At 45.6% G+C, this 20,088-nt stretch overlaps 1 protein-coding gene across 1 annotated transcript in view; it reads left to right on the top strand.

Annotated features, from left to right (window-relative positions):
* Window positions 1-20,088, top strand: part of LOC117820133 (immunoglobulin superfamily member 3-like) — a 90,721-nt gene that overhangs the window by 64,859 nt on the left and 5,774 nt on the right. Inside the window, 6 exon segments of the mRNA XM_034693802.1 lie at window positions 607-1,014; window positions 5,888-6,331; window positions 17,337-17,359; window positions 17,361-17,734; window positions 18,300-18,313; window positions 19,559-20,008. Coding sequence (XP_034549693.1) covers window positions 607-1,014; window positions 5,888-6,331; window positions 17,337-17,359; window positions 17,361-17,734; window positions 18,300-18,313; window positions 19,559-20,008 — 1,713 coding nt within the window.

Raw genomic sequence — 20,088 nt, 5'->3', positions numbered from 1 at the left:
AGCAGAGCTTGGCCTGAGGGGAGAAAGAAGTGAGAAACCTTTAAGCCCCGCCCCCAAGAGAAAAGCAGCAGCAGCAGCAGAGGTCTCAAAGGGTGGGAAAAAAACAGCTTTTGGGTCAACTAGAGCTCAGTGATTTTTGACAGGCGATGAAATGATGAGAGTCGAGATAAAGAGAAGAAACAGAGGAGAAGAGCCTGTAAAGACTTTTATCCTCCTCTTCTTCTGAAGTGCCGCTGAGCCATGTGATCTGAGACTTCTTTCCTGTGCCCGTGGACCTGGTCAACACTGCCACACAGGGTTCACAAAGAGGATCCAAACGTGCACACACAACCTCACAAGGACCTCTTCTCTGGGATTTAACTGTGATGTGCCTCAGGCCAGTTACAAACACGCTTAGATACACGCGCACGCACGCAAATGCACACGCGTAGCACTTGGTTATACACACGGGAACAGGAAGTACGTTTTGTTTTATCGCCGCTGGCCTCCTGTACTCTTTGAATACTTTAACACAGAAAGTATAAGTCCTGTTGTCTGCGGGAGTCGAGGTTTTGAGGAATTCTTCCACCTATGTCCTCACCTTCTTGTGTTTCTTTTTCTTCTCAGAGAGCAACATCACAGTGTCTTTGTCCTCTAACTCCTCTGAGATCCTGGAGGGCGATGTGATCCAGCTCACATGCTTGATCCAAACCACTACAGGCCCCCTCTCTGTTTCCTGGCAGTGGACTGACAAGCAGGGGACCGAACCAGCTCAGGAGGTGGCCTCTGTCGATCGAGAGGGCACTGTGTGGCACAGTCTGGTCTACAGGGAGAGATCCAGCTTCGGGGAGATCCGTGTGGAGAAGATGGGGGCCGACACGTTCACTCTGTCCTTGTATAACGCCTTACCTGGGGACGAGGGACAGTACGGCTGCACGGCTACTGAGTGGATTCAGGCTGGCACTGAACCAGAGCTCACCTGGGAGAAGATCGGAGAGAAGTCTGCAACCAAGACGCTCACTGTGAAGACTGTTGGTAAGAAATGATGTTTTTTCTTTTTATCTGTATTTTATTGTTTAATGTCGACTTGTATTTTCATGTATCAATCAATCTGCTGCTATGCTTTTCAAACAGAGCAGGTCTAGACAGTACTCTATGTTATATTATTAACAAAGACCCAACTTTAAGACAGGAAAAAGATCCAGTCCCCTCTTACAGGAAATACTCTCTTATCTCATCTTAATCCACCATGAGCAGAGAGCACTTTGCAGCATTTAGCAAGTTACAGTAGCAAGGACAAACTTCCTTTTAACAGGCAGAAACCTTGAGCAGGACCAGACTCATGTTAGACAGCCATCTGCCTTGCCTGAGTAGTCTCTACATGGAACACCACCTGGAGCCATGGCTTGGTTTGCATGAAGCCAAAGCTCCAGGTCAAGCCATGTGTGTGAAATGAGAGCATACAAAGATTCATACAATAATTAAGTGCAAAACAAGGAAGCTAAAGGGTTAATTATTCACACCCATTCATACATCGGCTGTGTTTTTTTTTTTTTTTGTGGCAGATTAGGGCTTAGTATCCTCCCCTTTACATGTAGAAAAGAAGATCTGGGATCAAATCCAGCAGTTCAACCCCTACATCTGAGATTTTAACGCCTCCTGACACTTTTTATGCTGTCGAGTACATTTATTCGATCTGAACCTAATCATGGTGTAAACAGAAACAGCTCTGTATCAGCCAATATGAGTAATACTATTGTTAACATAATAATTGACACACACAACAAAGTGTACCGTTGTCAGCCTGTACATCATAAGCCTGACTATCTATGTTTTTCATGCCAGGTCTGCAGTTTTGATGAGTCAGAAAACTCAACCTTAAAGAGGTTTTATTGGCATTAACACACTGAAACATAGCACTGCTGAGGCTCTGACTGCATATTAATATGGACAGTATGCCTCCATATCCCCCCCAACTGTGAGATGTGAAGCAAAAATACCGCCTGGATGGGGGTGGACATATTGTGCTGGCAGAGCCATGGAACCCTGCAGGAGTCTGCATTTGTCAACAGAGCTGTCAATCATTTAACTTTTATCATCAAATAATTACTAAACCAAACCTCTATTTGAGAAAATGAACACTTGTGCATAAATCAGCATGATAAGATCTAACTGCTATGACAGAAATTGAGCACAGCGTTAGTTCAGGCAAGCCATGAAGTCAAGCTCGGCCCACAGTACATCAGTTGAAATTAGTATATAGCAAAATGTGCTTTCTATTTAAACTGCTTGCCCTGCAAACCGCTTTGCAACCCACCACTACCCCAGCTCCCTCTTTTCTGTTGTGTCTGATTTTATCAGTGTCATATGTATTGTCACTGTTGCCCACTCTGTTAAGTTATGTTCTGTACCAAAGGGGGTCTTTGCTGCTGCTCTCCCTGCCTTGGCTTTTCAAGTTTGCACATGAAAGAAGGGGTGGTGTGCTCTCCCCACCTTAGGTTTTGGCATTCTATGTGCACCAATGGAAGGGCAAGGAGCTCCCAAAACCATTTGACTATTTTCCAAAGTTTCACCTGTTATAAAGGAGGAGGTGGGCTTTAAAGCTGGGGTTGGTAGTCAGATTGAGACACACTTTTTGTTATACTGGTTAAAATGACCTTTATGTCCCGATGGCAATCAATACATAATGTGTTCTTAAAAAAGAGCGGATAAAGCTGCTATCTACAGCCGGAGTAAACCTGGGAAAACACCAACCAATCCCAGTCATCAGGAGCCAAATTAGGAAACCAACTGTAACCAAATCCCTATCCTGTCGTCCTGCCCGCCTCCTGCACGTACATTTCCCAGGCGTGCACTCACCGTCCCCTGCCTCTGCTTCCCCTGACTCTATTTACTACCCCTCTCGCTCGACCTCGGGCCTGTCCCCTCTGACCCGATGAGGTGCTTTGCTCAGGACTGTAGTCCAGATCAGAGTCTAAAAAGCTCTCACCACGGGGGCTCTGATAAACAAAAGAATTAATGACATGTAGTGAGTCCTATAGAAAATGTATATTATATGTATTATAGTTAGTAGTTAGATGGAGTCCTGAGGAAATGCTACATTCAAATTCATGCTAGTTTTCCATGACTACCAACCCTAACTTTAAGACAGATACTGCAGCCAGTCTAGGGGGAACTCCAAAAGTTTTGGCTTCACTTGGGGTAGCTGTGCCATCCATGCTTTTATATAGTCTGTGTGCCAAAGTGGTTGGTCAGTTTTCAGGGTAAACAGCCAAAGAACAGGAGTGTAAGTGTAATAAGTGCAAGTGTAATATAAACACGCTATTAAGAAACACGGCAGAAAGAAAAACACAACGGACGATCATCAGGTATCACATACAGAAAAATAGCAGCCTTAATAAGCAGAGCTTGTAGCAGGTTTATATATCCAGCTTCATCGGATCATTCTGTTTATCCTGCTGTAATGTTATTTACACACAAGGTTCATATCTAACTTCAGGAAATGTCCTACATCTGTCAGCTGTGTACTGTAAATATTAATACTTTTTTCCCCATATAAAAAGTACACAGAAGGTATCCAGGGCTGTCCTATAGGAAATCCTCTCTCTGGCAGCACACTGAGTCAGCACACATGGCTAGCGATTAGCTAAAGACTGATTAACAGCGCGAGTAACACATGCAGTCCACACGGTGAAATACACCGTAGCTTATTCATGCATCACACTAGGGAAAGAGCTATTTAGACTCACACATACACAAACCTACACACCACCTGCCACACGTCAACAGCAGTATGTCTGTGACACCCATCATAGATGCACACACACCCATATGGATTAGGCAGAATTATTAGAATGGAAATGCAGTGGCAATGTGTTTCACAGTCTGTGACTCTCCTCTGTCAGTGCTGAGTTAAGCTGAACATCCAACGTACGGGCGGAGGAAGCCACTGGAGCGGAGCAGTGAGGAGCTGGCAGGCCAGGAGAGCCGCCGCGCTCAATACACACACATACACACATACACGCACACAGTCCAAGGATTAACTCCCTGCTGCAGTACACAGCAGTGCTGCAGAGAAGAGATGTCAGTTTTTAAGTGGCCATTTGTTAAGTTCGGGCAACAACAGAAACATTAGTTTGAGGAACAAAGGACGCATTATGCAAATCAGGCACAAAAGAAGTCCGAAGCAGCTCTCTTCTCCTCACTTACTCTCCTCGACATCTCCCTTTCCTCTCCTCCATGCTTGTTGATCAAAGGATTTTCTAAGTGGTCGCTGTTGTGTGACGGTCAATGCGTGTGTTTTACTTCTTCTTGGATTTGTTGTTGCACCTCGTTTTTTCTCACTTTGGCTTCCAACTTGAGTTTTATTGGATCCAAACCTGCCACTTGTAATTTTTTTTTTTCATCTGTCTCTCCTTTTTAAATTTTTCGCCTCACTTCCTGAGTCCTTGCACCTAGTTAATTAGAAAAGAAAACTTTATATACACTCAGTGTTCCTTGACTTATTTCATAGTCTCCTCCGTTATGGACTCCTTGTGCTCGCTGAGGAGACCTGGAGGGGATAAGGAGAGGGTTGTCCTGTGTGTGATCGTACTTTGGATGCCACAGTGAAGACAAAAGTGCTCGGTGGAGAGTCTTGTTTTCTGCTGATTGGTTTAAGGGGCCCTCTGGGTGTTTGGGGTTACAATTGAGTACTAGTGGGAAGTCACAGTAGTAGATTCACAAGGCTTTAGACTCCCACTAGACCACACACTTTGTGCAGTAAAAGAAACAGATTATTATTTTCAGACAAATAAAAGACAAAAGTGTTTAGGAAAGTGGATCCTGGTAAAACATTCTTCTCTGTCACGCTGGCAGGGTAAGAGTGAAGGAAATGGGTGCTTGAAAGACAAGGCAAAAGGAGACGAGGGATAGAGCGAGAGGGGAGAGTTATTGTCTATTTGAGAATTATGGTCCCGGGCAGCTGTCCCTGCAGTAGCCAAGCCAGGACAGAAAGCCATTGATTACACACCCTGAAGGACACCGGAGGAGGGTTGATGGCTGTCGGAGGGAGAGGGGACGGAGAGAGAAAAGGCAATAGAGCTGATGACAGGAGCAAAATGGAGAAATCTGCAAGTCTCGAGGATCAGAATGAGCTGATTGGACAAAATCATCCACATCTTTTTATCCCACATGCTGGTTTCTTATTTTATCTGACTGTCTCACTCACAGCTCGATCATTCATATTCACTGAAATGCCTTAAAATAGGCGCAGCAGGGACAGGTTATTTTATATCCCTCTATCTCCCTCCCCTTTTCTCTCTCTGTCTCTTCTCCACCTCCCTCGCTTTCCGTCGTAGATGCATCTTGGCAATAACATATGGAGTAGGGTGAACGTTTTTAGCTTAATGAGGATAGTTTAGACTTGGCAGGGAGTTGGGCGTAGATCGAACACCGGCGCTTAGAGGAAATCTCTCCCCTGGGTTTTCTTTGTTGCATCACCCATTAATTTTAAGGCAAGCGCTCACTGAAAAGCACACAAACTAATACTCAAGCAGAGGGAGGTGCATATACACATACACATGCATAAGCTAAGTGGCTAACTGTTTGGCATAGAGTCCAGGAAAAGAGCTGCTTCACAAAGGAGTAAGGCACTTTCTGTAAATACTGTGTGTTTATTCCAGCAGGGGGCTTTGTTTCTCCTGGTAGCCATGCTTAAAAGGAAAGTCACTTCCTGGAAAAGAATATGAACCGCCACACCATTTGCTGAGCTTTTAGAGAACAGACTCGATCACAGGCCCAGGCTCTGTTGTGCTTTTACAAGCAATCAGCAGCACTTTGTTTGAAGGCTCATCATTAGTCAAATAAAAAGCTCATTTGACAATCTGTCCTCCTAACATCCTCTCTCTCCTCTTCTAATTCCATTTAGAGTCCTCCTTCATGGTGTCGGCGGTTTCCAGGACGCCATCCGTCACCTTTGGGGACTCCTTTGACCTCCTCTGCCTGGTCAAGCCTCGCCACAACCCCCGCGTCCCCACCTCCGTCACCTGGCGCTTCATGCCGGCCGGCGCAGAGACAGACGACGACGGCGGCGATGACGTGGAGGATCAGGGAGAGTTCAAAGACCTGGTGACTTTCACCCGCGAGGGCACGCTGCAGTGGGGGGAGCAGCTGCTGGGGCTGGGCACACGCACCACGGTCGACCGCTCGCACTCCAACACCAACTTCCGCTTGTCGGTGACCCGGGCAGGGAGACGCGAGGCGGGCAAGTACCAGTGCACCGCCGTGCTTTGGAGGAGGAATTACGACAACAGCTGGAGCAGAGTGGCCAACCGCACCTCCAACCTGCTCGGCATCAGCGTCCTACAGCCAGGTAAAGCTGCGTGGCTGCTTGCCAGACACACACACTCCTAATTGGAGTGGACACAGACGAGCACACAAACAAGGATAAACACAGATTCACACTCACACTCGCACACACGCTCACATCTAGTGAATTCAGCGGAGCTTAGAGGATTTCTGGCAGCTCTAATTGCTCTTAGTCTCTGGTTTTAGCTGCTAATTGGTGTGTGTGTGTGTGCGTGGGAGTGTATGTGTGTGTGTGTGTGTGTGTGTGTGTGTGTGTGTGTGTGTGTGTGTGTGTAGCAGGGTGGAGTCTCTTAATGGAGCGCGCTGAATGGATTGCGAAATATCCCACAGGAAGAGAAAAACGAGTGAAAGGGGTAGAAAGGAAAGAAGCAAAGCTTGGAGACGGAGAGAGAGGGAGTGATAAAGGGAGTGGGCGATCTGTCCTTGAACCTTTTTCCTCAGCGGACGCATTAAACTGTCTATGCTGCCCCTCATTGGTCCTCTGCCCCCCCCCCCCCCCCCCCCCCCCCCCCCACCCCCACACACCACACACACACACACACACACACACACACACGCACACACACACACACACATAGAAAAACCCAGTCAGACACGTCCCAATTAGAGCCTGAACACAAACAATAAACACACACAGATGTAGACAACACACACTGGCCCAATTTAGCCCAGTCTGGTTGCGCCTCAACAGTATGATACTTCATTTATTCAGGTAAACGTGCCTAAGGCAAATACTCATCCTTGTTGATAAAAAAAACTGTCTGTCGTAGCTTTGAAAGCAGTCCAGCAAAGCATCCTGGTACCTGAAGTACCAACACGGTTCAGATTTTGTCGGATTTGGCAGGAGAAGTAGGAGAGAAGTGTGTGTGTGGGAGGAAAAGTACGGGTTCAACTTCTGTAAATGACAATTTTTTAACATAACATTTATGATCACGGCGTGAATCAGATATAGATGTGCGGGAGTTTTTTTTTTCCTCCCTGCAGGCGTCCATGGTTCTCAGGTGAGGATAAGTAAGAGGCTTTATTGAGTCCAGAGTCAGACTGCGGTGATCAATAACTTTCTCAAAGTGAGCCAGCGGAATGTAGCCACATGTACAGTATAGATAGTCTCTAATTCCCCGCTGCTATTGATTCAGATTCAAACTCACACAAGGATGCAAACTGACGCAAACACACACACACACACACACACACTTAAAAGCAGCAGCAAGGTTCAGACAGTGCACTCCTTGCCTGACTGACTCTGCTCTGACCTTATGCATTCACGCAGAACGCTCAGCATCCCCAGACCCTTCAGGAGGTATTTGAAAATCAACTTATCATCCTGAATGCTCATTTACCTCCTCGCCATGTGCACTTTACATTGTTTATTTCCCAACGAGAAAAGTCTTAAAGACACACACACACACAAACATATACACATTTTGCAGTGGAATAAATACTTCTAAGGTCCTCCTCCCACCCTCCTTCTTTGCTCTGTCTCCATGACAGAGCCTTCAGTTACCTTGGTAATGCCATCAGTAACTGTGACGATGTGATCAGTCCCCGACCGAAAGCCAATCAGTTACCATAACGGTGCGATCATTCTGTGTGTAAGGGCACTACCTCACAGGGGAGAGAGAGAGAGTGAGTAATTCCTTCATCTCATTGGTTACCGAGGCCCCGCTCAGTCTCGTTCATGCTGCTACAAGAGTCTTTCTCTTTTTTTTCCAGTCAGGGGTTGCACGGAGCAGGCCTTCATTTAGAAAGATGATTCATTTGTCAGAATGTAGGACGTCTCTGTCTTTGCCTCACGCCTCTTCTCCCCATCTGCTTTCCTCCCTCTTTGGTTTTCCCTAAATGTTAACCACTCCTGGCTAAACGAGCGGCTGGCATTTGCAGCTCCTCGTGCTGTCTTTCAAAGAAGAAGAAGTGGGATAAAGGGGGGTGTGTGTAACGAGGTGTGAGCAAACACAGCATCTGACCAGATTCATTATTGAGAGACCTTAAATTGTGCTTCCAAAGGGTACCTGCTCAATATGTATGAGCCACCTCAGCAGCATTATGTATGCAAACATACATACATGTGTGGATGACTTAAGGTCTTGCATGGCTGCCTGAGCGCCCTGTGTTTCTCATGATGTTCCTCAGAGAGCTTTCATATGCTTACGATGCACATGTACAGCAGGCCACCTCACCCCTCGCACAAAAGCAGGAGTGTGCTCTAGCTTGGTCCATTACACCTCCATCTCGTATGCAGAGGGAAGGCGTGTATGCGTGCAGCACATAAGAAAGTCTGCAAACGCGAAGTGACGCTCCTCATTAAATGATTGTAAGACTTCAAAAGCAGAGACTCAAACCAGCATCAGATGTAGCGCCCTTGATCCAACATCCAAAGGTCTTAGATCAGCAGAAGTTAAAAGAAAAAGTTGGATGTAGATTAAACAAAAGCAAAGCCACACAGAAGCCGGTCAGCGTGACAGTTTTTGTCAAACTAGCGAGCCTGTAGCGCGGCCCCAGCTTCCACTTCCTGCTCCAGATTGTGTTAGCAGAGCTCTGCCTGTGTTTTTTCGAGTCCCAGGGGTCATATCAGCAGAGTTCACCGCACACATCCAAGATTTTTATGTTCATTGTGAGGGCAACCCTGTGCAGCAGTTTGGTCTGAATTATCCGCAACAGGCTTCCTGCTGAGAGCAGCGAACTGCACACACAGGAGCTCAAACATGAACACACGAGCATGCAGTACATGGATACACACTGTGAGGAGGTGGAGGAGGTGGTGGTGTAGGAGGAGGAGGAGGAGGAGGAGGAGGAGGAGGAGGGTTACATCCCTGGAGCAAAAGTGTAATTATCTTATGCTGGAGCACAATTCAATATTAGCCCTCGCAGCTGAGGGAATCCACACACACAAACAACAACAACAACAGCACACAAGTACAGTTCCACATACAGTGGCAGTAATATTAGATTCCACCTGATTGAGTTTTCTCTTTTCTGTTTCTGAAATGCAATAATGGCAAACACATGTTCAGCATGGCAGATCACCAGGGAAGCCTCAGCCTCTACGACACAATCTAATATCATCTCCTCATAACTCAAACTACACACACTCTCACACACACAGAAGAACACACTCTTCATCATCTCTTCCAACACACACACAGAGAAAAAAACTAATTATTCTGAATCTTCCCTAATGGAACCGGAGTTTAGATTAATGATGGTTTTGGGAGTTCAATACGTTTTTCTCATCATTGGAGTGTGTGCATGTGCGCCTTCCGTGCATGTTTGTGTGTGTGTGAGTGGGATATTAAGACCGTCTGGTTATTGGCTGAGCTGGAATGATGATGGTGATGATGGAGGGGAAAAAAGGGGGGGTGTCCCACTTAGAGTTCCGGCTCATCTCTCCTCGCACACCTACACTCAGCTGGCTACCTTTCACTCACATGATCAAACATCACGACGCAGGGAAAGGATCCCTTTTTGTTTCCCCTTATTCTCATCCTCGCTCTTGTTTTCTGCTTTGTGGTTACGCTTTGAGTTAGAGACTATACGTGCCTCCTACTTTCTCCTCCTTAATCCAGTCCCTGCTCGTGCGCTCTGTCTGTCCCTGAATGTTCTTCAGGGTATCTTCCCATTTAATTTGGGCTGGCACTAGCAGATGCTGCATGTGCTCTCCTTTCATGCCAGCAAAGCACTTGCCACCCAGCCGTTATTGATAGCAGAGGCACCCGCTGTGGTGATGGGAGATTCCTGCTTATCAGGGCATGGATGGGAGCTGTCTATCTCATTAAGGCCCAGCCGATCACCCTCATGTCCTCCTTTTTTCTCTCTCTCTTTCCTCTCTCTCCTCTTCTTCAATCTCAGCTCTCTCTGCAGTTTGTTCTCACTCTCCCATAAGTCTCTTTTAATGTCTCTTTCCCCTTCACTCTCATTAGCCGCATGTTCCCCTTTCCCGCACGCCCCCAGCTTCTTCTTCACTCCTGTGATTTTTCAATATTTTATAATTCCCTGCTTCCCTCCTCCTCCTCCTCCTCCTCCTCCTCCTCCTCCTCCTCCTCCTGTTCTTCGTTGTCCTCATAATTCTCTCCATATGTTTACATTTTTCCTCAAACAGCTTCCCTGCCATAGTCAGTATTTCATAAATAATAGGGATACTGCAGCTGCACTCGTTCGCACACAATAGCGGCTTTATAGCGGGGTTGTTGTTGGGTGTCAGGGTTGTAAATGTTTACCGCGCCCTGCTTTACAGCTGCACAGGATACAGTTTGGGTTCACCCACAGGCTCACCTGCGGCAGAGGCTTCCTGTACAACTCCGACACACAACCTGCTCCTCCTACATACAGTTTATACAACGCACGCCCGTAAAGTCAGAGCACACACACTGTCTTTAAGTCGGAGCACACAGGGTCACACTGGGTGATGAATGAGAAGCCTTTGAGGGGTGCACTGAAACAGAAAATAATTTCATAAAAGATTCTTGATTAATCACGGCTGCGTCCGACACTCAAGGTCAGACTCCTTCCCTGTGTCGTCCTCCTCGCACTCCCCCTTCATGAAGGAGCGCACACACATTTTTTCTGTCAAATCCAATCCAATCCAGGCCTCATTTCCTTGTTCTCTCCAATCTCTGCAGACACAATGAGATCTCGGGGTTGTGTATCCCTGTCTCTCTTGAGCACCTGCGTGTGTGCGTGCATGCATGAGTGTGTTTATGCCGGCTTGTGTCCTGCTGCTGCTGTAATTGAAGTCGTAAGTCAGAGCCGGCTACAGTGGTGCTGCTCCCCATGTAAATCAGAGGCTAATAGTAGGAGCAGAGCAGGAGGAGATTCGGCAGTGTTGCCTTCTGAATACTGAGACACACTCTCACACACAAACACACACACACACACACCAGCCTCTGGCCTGCACGCACTGAACAACCACTGGTCCCTGTGTTTTAATGAGCGTAATGTGTTTTATGCTTATTGGCAGACCCTTCTTTCCAACACACATTCAATCTGATATGTCTTTATGCTCTTCCCTTCTTGCCAGCATCTTTTTTAGGGCCATTAATCTCCCAGAGTTCCCCTGCCCTGACCCCCCTGTCTCACCCCCTCCCTCTTGTGCATCCGTTTCCCCGTTGGGGCAGCCTGCGTCCAGCAATCACTCTCCCAGACAGGCAGGCAGGAAGAGGGAAAGTGCCGTGAGTGCTTCAGCGTGTTCCCACTGATGGTGTAGAATAGAGATTATATTTGTGGATGTTGCATGCATGTGTGTGAGTATGTGTGTGTGTGTATGTGGCTCATTTTAGTGTGTTCAAGGCTGCACAGATCCCCATAATTAGCCCATTCTTAATGTTATTAAAAAGGGAGTTGCAGAGGGGAGGAATGAGGAGTGGTAATATCCCTCTGACACAATGGGATCACAGATACATCACAGTCATTAGCATAGAAATTAGGCTCCCGGTTAGACAGAGGAGCTGCTTTTTCCGGCAGGGGAACCCCATCCTTCACCGCCTCTGACTTGCAGCCTACTCTGATCTACGTCCCTCGTGACAGGGGTCCAGACGGGGCCGGGATGTGTTGAGCTCTGTGTGTGTATTCTTTCGTGCACGGTAGTTCTAGTTGTTGCCAAGAATTATCAAGCCAAAGGGAGTCGTTCGGCTGGGGATTGGGGTGCGTCGAAAGCCTCCAGTCCTGACATGCTTGGGGTCCCGGCCGCTGGATTAGCCCAGGGCCGTGCTAATGCTAACGCTAAAGGCAGAGCAGGCAGCCTTTAAGACTATAAGTCCTCTGGAGTGGAGCTTGGGAGACTGCCTGCTGCTTTTTCCGAAAATCCCCCCAGGAGCATGTCCTCACTTTCTGTCTTTAACATCTCTCTCTCCCTTTCTCTTTCTCTCCGTCCCTCCCTTTGCATGGAAGCTCACTCTCTTTCACTCCTCTGCTCTCTGTTGGGAGGTGAATATCTGTACAGTTCTGGGGATACATCCCTTAACTCCCAAAAAAATTCCCATCCTCCTATTTTTCTGTCTACCTCTCTAGTTTTATTCATCCCTCTCCTATCTTTGCATCTCTTTGTATCCCTTTTCTCCTGCCCACTCTGGCCTCATTCAAATAAGTGGAAGCATTACATCTGTGGCCCGGTGGAAAGGTTGTCAGCTCAGTGGTCATTAAGTACGTATTAGACTATATTTAAAAAGAGCAAAAACGCACCAGCAACTCCACCGTGCGCACTTCATTTATGCCTCATTCATATTCATAAACCTGCAGGTGAGGCTGCTGAATATTCATGCTAGCGTCAGGTGATTAGCGTGATCAAGAGAGGATACATCATGCTAACACAGGAGGGAAGATAAAGGTGATGATTGGTCAAAACAAAGACTGCTATGAAGCAGACGTTTCAAACGATTAATACAGTTTTGTATTAAACCACTTCACCTGGAGCAGAAGCATTAAACAGAGAGAGAGAGAGAATGAATTGAATTTCTTCTGTAGCCAAAGAATAAAGCATGACACTCTTTGATTCACAATCGCAGGCTGTATTCTCCTCCTCTCAACGCTCGGCCGAGCTGTTTCCGAGCTCCTTTGATGTTATCCTTAACATTTTTTTTTCTACAAGCCTGCGTCTGTGCGCGAGCTGTGGTTTGTGTGCGCTGACTTGTCACAGAAGCATCCTTAGCTGTACTCTCCTGCCTTCCCCTAAGACTCCAAACTTTCATCTCTCTTCTTCATAAACAACACTTGTGTAGTAGTTCAGATTTTCGGGGTGCTCTGGGTGCACTTAAAGATCTTCCTCGCCAAAATTGGACTTGTGTTTGCAGCCTTTGTGTACTTAAGTCCACCGATAAATAAAAAAGAAAGCAGACTCTCAGATTTGCAGTTTTTGTGGCCAATAAGTGAGACAAATTGGGCACACATGAGAGGAAGGTTCAATGGGCCAATTACTGAGTGTGCTGTGTGTGTTATTGTGTATTTACTGGTCATGTAGTGTCGCTTCAATAGATACAAACTGACAAAACACAACTTCCTCCTGTGCTTTTGTACTCGGTCGCTACAGTAGAGACAGTTTTTCTGCTCAGTGCTACATGTTCACAACATACGTAATTATTCTTTTTGCATTTTTGCAGAGCAGGAATCTAAATTCTAATTATTTTTCTCATGCAAACAAAACCCTCTTGTTTAATTGCTCCTTCTCACTGGAACATAAGATCAGCAAGGTCCTCCATACTGTGCCGATCTTGGAGACAAGGTTGCCCTGGAAACCACAGCAGCAGGTGAAGTGTGACAGGCTGTCAACATTTTTATGCCTCCAAATTAGCCGTGAGTGTTTATCTCCTACCTGATTATACAGAGACTTGGTTTTTTTTCCCTCTTCGAAAACAAACTGACCGTTTTCATTTCAATCTGAGGCCGGATTTGACTAATGCAGAGCAGCAAGAACAAGTGTTTCCAATTACGGATTTGTCTTACTTTGTGGACACACCGTTGAGGCACATTACAGAAACACAGAAGCTCAGGAACATGTGATCGCACTTACAAAAGGTATCAACGCACACGAACACAGCCCAGCACATACACGATGAACCCTTCTCATCATGTATGACTGAACAGGCTCTCTATGCTGGCTCTTTTCCCACAGCATATTGAATATGTCCTTGTCAACACCACATTTACAAAAACACTGCATGCTGTAAGTACTTCATAAAGGATTTTTAAGCCTGTGCTCTGCTGCTTACACAGCATATACATTGATGTAACTATGTATACGCTCAATCTCCCTCTCAGCGGGGATGGACACACGTCAAAGGATGTGACAGGCCGGTCTGTGAAGTTACTGTCCTCTGAGTTCTGCGGGGACTTTAAGGTCGTTTTGGGACATAAAGCAAATATAACTCTTCCTTTATTTCTCTTCTGCCTCTTTGCCCATTACTTTCCAGTTTTATTAGTCTGTCTGTTTCTGCTCGAGCGAGTTCTTAGTTATAATAACTTGTAATAGCTCATGATGCTGCCTAATAAAGCTTGAATAATTAGCCTATTTTAGCTCTGAAAAGACATTTCTGTAAACACTGATGTAAGGCAACAGGCTTTCAGCCCCCGTATTTTTTATTTTTTGGGGGGGTTTTTTCCTGGCTGCAGATTTTGAACTTCAAATGGTAAGCAGCAGAGAATTGCTTTGTCCTGTGCCAATCCAATCCTGCATGGTTCCACTTCAGGAGGTTCAGAGGTAATTCTCCTGCAAAAAAAAGGGAAAAAGATTGCCAGGATTCCGCAGGGCTCGGCAGTAATTCCGGATGGAGACATTTTTGTCAGGCTTCCTACCAAGAAGTCTCTAGTGGGAAGTGAGGCAACGATGATGATTAATTTGAGATGCTAGCTTGGAATGTCTTTACACTACAGCATGGTCTGACTGTGCCCTGCAGCTGGACATCTTTTAAATGCAGCCATAGACTATTGTATGTAAAGTGCAAAGATGTAGAATCACAGACAGGGATCATTTGAACATGAACAGTAATCTGTGGATGGGGGTGAGGATTTTTTGGGGGGCAGATGGCTGAGACCTTAGGCGGTCTGTCAGTCTGTCAGTCATAGCAATATTAAGCAAGAGCTATGAGGATGCATAAGGTACAGAAAAAGGAGGTTTTTCAGAGAGCAGAAATAAAATGTTTATTTAAAGGGTCAGATTTGTGTCAGCGAATCAGTCAGAGAACAGACTTTGGAAACCTGTTGGAATTATTTGTGCCAATCAATTCATGGATGGTGTTCCAACATCCAACAAAGTATTTTAATCTATTATTAAAGAACACAAATATTTTTCTGTAAAGCCTTCTTATTTGGCTCGAAATATGTATATTTTAAAAAGTTGAAGTCTCAAAACACAAACAAAACAAAAACCCTGCTGCAAAGATTTAACCAGTTCAAAATATGACCTATACAACATTCTGCATTATGGTTTAATTCTAAATAAAAAAATGTACAACTACTACAACTCTATCATATCTAACTGTATTTAATGCTACATGCAATGTAGAATGTATAGTGAATGGGTGGTCATGCAAATTGTAATCCCAACAGAGTGAGCGAAACGCTCATACAAAGCATGACCACCCATTCACTATACATTATATACACCCTTATGAACCAGCTGCCAAATAAAGATAGAAACAAGTTGACATCAAGTATTGATTTAAAGATGATTTTATTAATTAACAAGGATTCATTTATACAGTAAAAAAGTAGCACCATATTCCACGGTCAAACAAAGATCAAACTGAAATGACTTAAAATAATAGCCTGCTTATTTTTATAAATTACATCAAACGGAAAATGTTAGACAAGGTGACAGTACTGTTGCAGCAAAATTGACATTTATTTCCTTATTCAGCTCCTTCTGGGAGCTTTGCAACTGACACACCTTTAAACATAAATAAGGAAAATGTCATAACTTTTAACATTGTTGCTATTTTCACTGCAGCTTATGCTTGTTATTACTTTGAACTAATGCTCCATATTCCTCAATCAGAGGTGGTTGGAGCCCGTTAACTGTCACTATTTCCCAACTCTCAAGAGCAGCCTGAGATGGATTTTTTTTTTTTACCACAGTGTCAACAGGCAGGGGTGAAATTTGCTCCCTACTATGGCTTGATTCGATATGTGTATCATCAGGTTGTTCCTTGCCTTGCTTTTGCTGTTGGGAATCAATCACTGTGTTGTTTGGTTTTGACCAATCATGACCAGGTATTTAAAACAGCCTGTTAATAATTAAGAGCAACAGATAATAAGTAGTACTGTGTTTTTGCCAAATTCTACAAATTATATTAATAGCTTTAAAACAGCTTTTAATTGACTCGTTGTGCAAATTTAGATATAAAAAGTGTCTTGTGTGTGGTCGTATGCTGTTGTGTGCATTCACAAGTCACCTGACACGTGTGTCATTCTGACAGATCTGACACCCATCAGCTCCCTGATCCAAAATAGCGTGTTCCACTCAAAATGGCAAACTGGCACTCTGCAGTTGTGTGTCTGCTGCTGAGATCAATTAAGGGAATTTGTTTCCCCAATATGGGCTCAGCCAACAAACAGCTCTTGGCTCTCTGTCAGCGTGTCAACACTAGAAAGTGCCACCAATCAAATGCTCATTGTTCAGGGGTGAGGATTGTTGTTGCTGATAGGGATGGTGTGCGCTGGATCTGTCAGTTCCAGTCAGATTTCTCATTTTATTCCAGCTGTGGGCTATTTGTTAGAGTGCAAGCGAAGACTCCTGCAATTGTGGTTGCTTCAGTTGAATCTTGGATATCTGTTCATGATCTTGGTTGTGTTGTTGCTGGAGTCGTGTCTTCGAATGTTAAATGTAAAATACAGATGGTTTCATGGCGTGAAACTGAAGTAATCCTTCCCCCACCAAGCTTTTCCAGCAGGGCCATGGTTGCAGTCACACCTGATGTACCTACAGCTAATCCTGTCCCAAAACCGATGTCCCTGAAACTGAATCCTGTCACAGCTCTCAGCTCTTTCCTGACATCTCAGTCAGAATTCTCCATCTTTTCCTCCCTCTGCTATCTACTCTCCTCCTGCCCTTGTTTGACTTTTTTTAAATGAGTTCCTCCCTCTCTTTCCTTTTTTTCCCCTGGCAGACTGACAGACTCTTTTTTTGTCTTGTGTATTACCTAATTATATCCAAAGCCCTGCATTACAATCCTCCGCCCTCTCCTTCACCTATGCCTCTTTTTCTGTTCTTCTCTGTATCCTACATTTCTGCATTGATACCAGCAGACATCCATCCTCTCTGCTTTGATTTTCCTGACATTTCCTCCTCCTTTCTCTTCCCAGCGTGCGTCTTTCTTCCTCTTTGTCACCTGCTTTACCCGCCCACGCACCACTATCTTTTCCTGCCCTGCTGCCACCAGAAATAAACCCAGCTACAGGTCGTCTGTCACAAAACAGAAATTGCATTGTGTACCTGTCACTGGCGCTCACTTTTCCCTGCACCCAAAGGAATGACTGTCTTCTCTTTCTCTTTCCCCCTCCCTCTTTTCCTGATTTCTTTTCAGAGAGCAAGCTGCGAGTGCAAAAGGACCAACCAGTCACTGGCGTACCTGGAGGACAGTCGAGTCAGGATCAATTGCTCTATCGCCTCCCAGACCAGCCGGGACTCCCAGCATGCCGTGCTGTGGTATGTGAGGCGAGCGACAGGGTCAGAAGCGGACGAGCTCCTGCTGAGGATCGAAAGAACAGGGGCCTTTGAGTACGGCGCCTATGCAGATGAGGAGAGACTGCGGCGCAGAGTCCAGGCAGAGAGGCTGTCACCCCGTCTGTATGTGCTGACACTAAACCGAGCGGAGAGCAGCGACTCTGGAACGTACTACTGCCTGGTGGAGGAGTGGCTGAGTGACCCAGATGGAGCCTGGTATCGACTCTCCAGGGAGTCCTCAGGGTTCACGCAGGTTCTGTCAGACAGCCAGGTATGCAAAGATCAAAGCTGCTGCGTGCTGTATCAGAATACTTATTTATTCCCTCTGACAGGAAACAGAAGCTGCCACTTTAGCCCAACATGCTGCCCTTTCATACGCCAGTTAAACATTCACTCTGGTCCAAAAGCATGGCCTCCCACTCCCACATGCTCTGCTCAAGGCCACAAAGCTGTCCCGCTCTTGTGACCTTACATCTGCCCGGAGCAGGAGTCAGGTGGCAAAAAATTGGGTTGCCGTGAAGCCAGCTGTCATATGTAACACCAGAAGGCAGAATCAGGCACAAAACAGGTGATCTGAACCTCCTGTCCATTACTCAAAAACTTCCAAAGCACTCAAAACCATGATGTACCGTCTGCCACCCAAACTCTGACATCCCACCTCAGGACAGTTTCCCTCCGCGACTGAACCCTTCACGACAAAACTCCAAGTCCACTGTTACAAATAAAAAACAATCTATCACATTGATCTTCCCAGTTTAGTTTTTTTTTTAATCTTCAGCACACAAAAGCTAAGGTGACTTCTATCAAATGTCTCCCAGAGCAGTGTTCCTCTGCCAGGTGTCCTGTTTAAAATGCAGAGTGAAATCCCTGGCATGGCGCCTGTCCAACTTCAGTGTGAGGATCAAACTGTCTGGTCATCAGCCAGTAGGGCAAGCAAAAAACGTTTGTGTTATACATAGACAGTAACACTGACACTGCTCAAAGAATTACTTGTGCTATAAAATCCAAAGAAAAGCAGAGATCAGTGAGTTTATCCATCACCTTGTGTTTGGCTCGAGTCCTTGTCTTGCTTTACTTTTGATTCAGAAAGTTAACACACGAGACTCCCCAGGTTATACATATATAGGTTTTGCTTTGTGCATGTACGTATATGATGAATAGACCATGCTGTATAAACACCATAGATATTCATAAAGTGCTAAAAAATGCATTCACGCAGGAAGTCATCCAGAAACGCGCCCGTCAGGAGGAAATATGAGGAGAGACGTATGCCAGCGCTCGCCTTTTTCCCCTGCTGTCTTTTCTGCTTCTCATTTTGCCTTTACAAGAACGCTGATCCAAACTGTGTGAGAGAGAAGAGCACAAGCCGGCCAGGTCCTAACTGCCAGTTTTTGTTTTTTTTCACCCACAGCAGAAGTGGGTCATTGTACCAGCCCTGAAGGGCTGTAACATACCCAGACAGACACACAAGCCTCGGGGTGCGATCTAGCCTGACTAGGAAGCTGAATACTGGTGATAGCTGTGGGCAGTGCCGTGGGAGACGTTTATTTTCGCCCTTTGTTTGCAAATTTGGAAAGTTTGTTGTCCCTATTTGCAGATCTGTGGTGTTATTTGAAGTTCAAATGTGGGCTGAAGCGAGCCTTTATTTTGATTGTTTAATAATGCTTATTATCAAGTCAATCTTTTTCTTAATGAAATCTATGAGAATAATTTCTGCCCAATTTCCCAAAAGGCCAAGCTGCTGTCCTTTGATTTGCTTGTTTTGTGTTATCAACAGCTCAGAGCACAAAAATAAGATTCTGATAATACCAGACGAAGACCTCCAGAAACTCCCAAATCACATTTTAAAGGAAGCTTGAACAAGAAATGTTTGGGATATTTGCTTGAAAAGTATCTCAAGCCATGAATCAATCCAAACTGATGTAGTTTCATATTTGACCAGTTACCTCATTGACTCTTGTATCAGCTTGAGTTCAAACAGATTCTTATATATCTGTCATTAACAGTCATTTAACCAATCATTTTGACGTTTGCTCTTTACCCTACATTCAAATACTTAATCAGTGTTTTCTTTCTCTGCAGAGGTTCGACTGCAAGTGGAGGAAATGGAGGCGAACGTCACTGTGGAAGAGTCCAACTCCATCCGACTGGGCTGCAGCATTCCTTCACAGTCATCCCGCGACTCCCGTTTCTCCGTGTCCTGGTACGTGGAGCGCTCAGAAGACGATGAGGACGACGTGGACCAGCCAGGTGAGGAAGAGAGGGAGCGGGAGTGCGTGTTCTCAATTGGACACGACGCCGTTTTCGGAAATGGAAACTGTAGCCCCAGAGAGGAGGTGGGGCCGAACTCTCGCCTGCAGTTCATGAGGATGACATCGGACCAGTACAACCTGACCATTCAGGGGGCGCGGCCCACGGATGCAGGGCGCTACTATTGTCATGTAGAAGAGTGGCTGCTGAACCCTCGGAATGCGTGGTATCGCTTGGCAACTAATAACTCTGGGTTCACCATTGTCAACGTTCAGCAACAAGGTGAGTCTCAAACTAAACACACTTTTATCAGAGGCTGTCTTCTAATATCATAGTGCCATCTTAACACCAGAGAGACTCAT

The sequence above is a fragment of the Notolabrus celidotus genome, chromosome 10, assembly GCF_009762535.1.
Source record: "Notolabrus celidotus isolate fNotCel1 chromosome 10, fNotCel1.pri, whole genome shotgun sequence".
In the NCBI taxonomy this organism is placed as follows: domain Eukaryota; kingdom Metazoa; phylum Chordata; class Actinopteri; order Labriformes; family Labridae; genus Notolabrus; species Notolabrus celidotus.
Note: the sequence above shows the minus strand (reverse complement) of the source record. Positions and strands in the feature narration are given on the sequence as shown.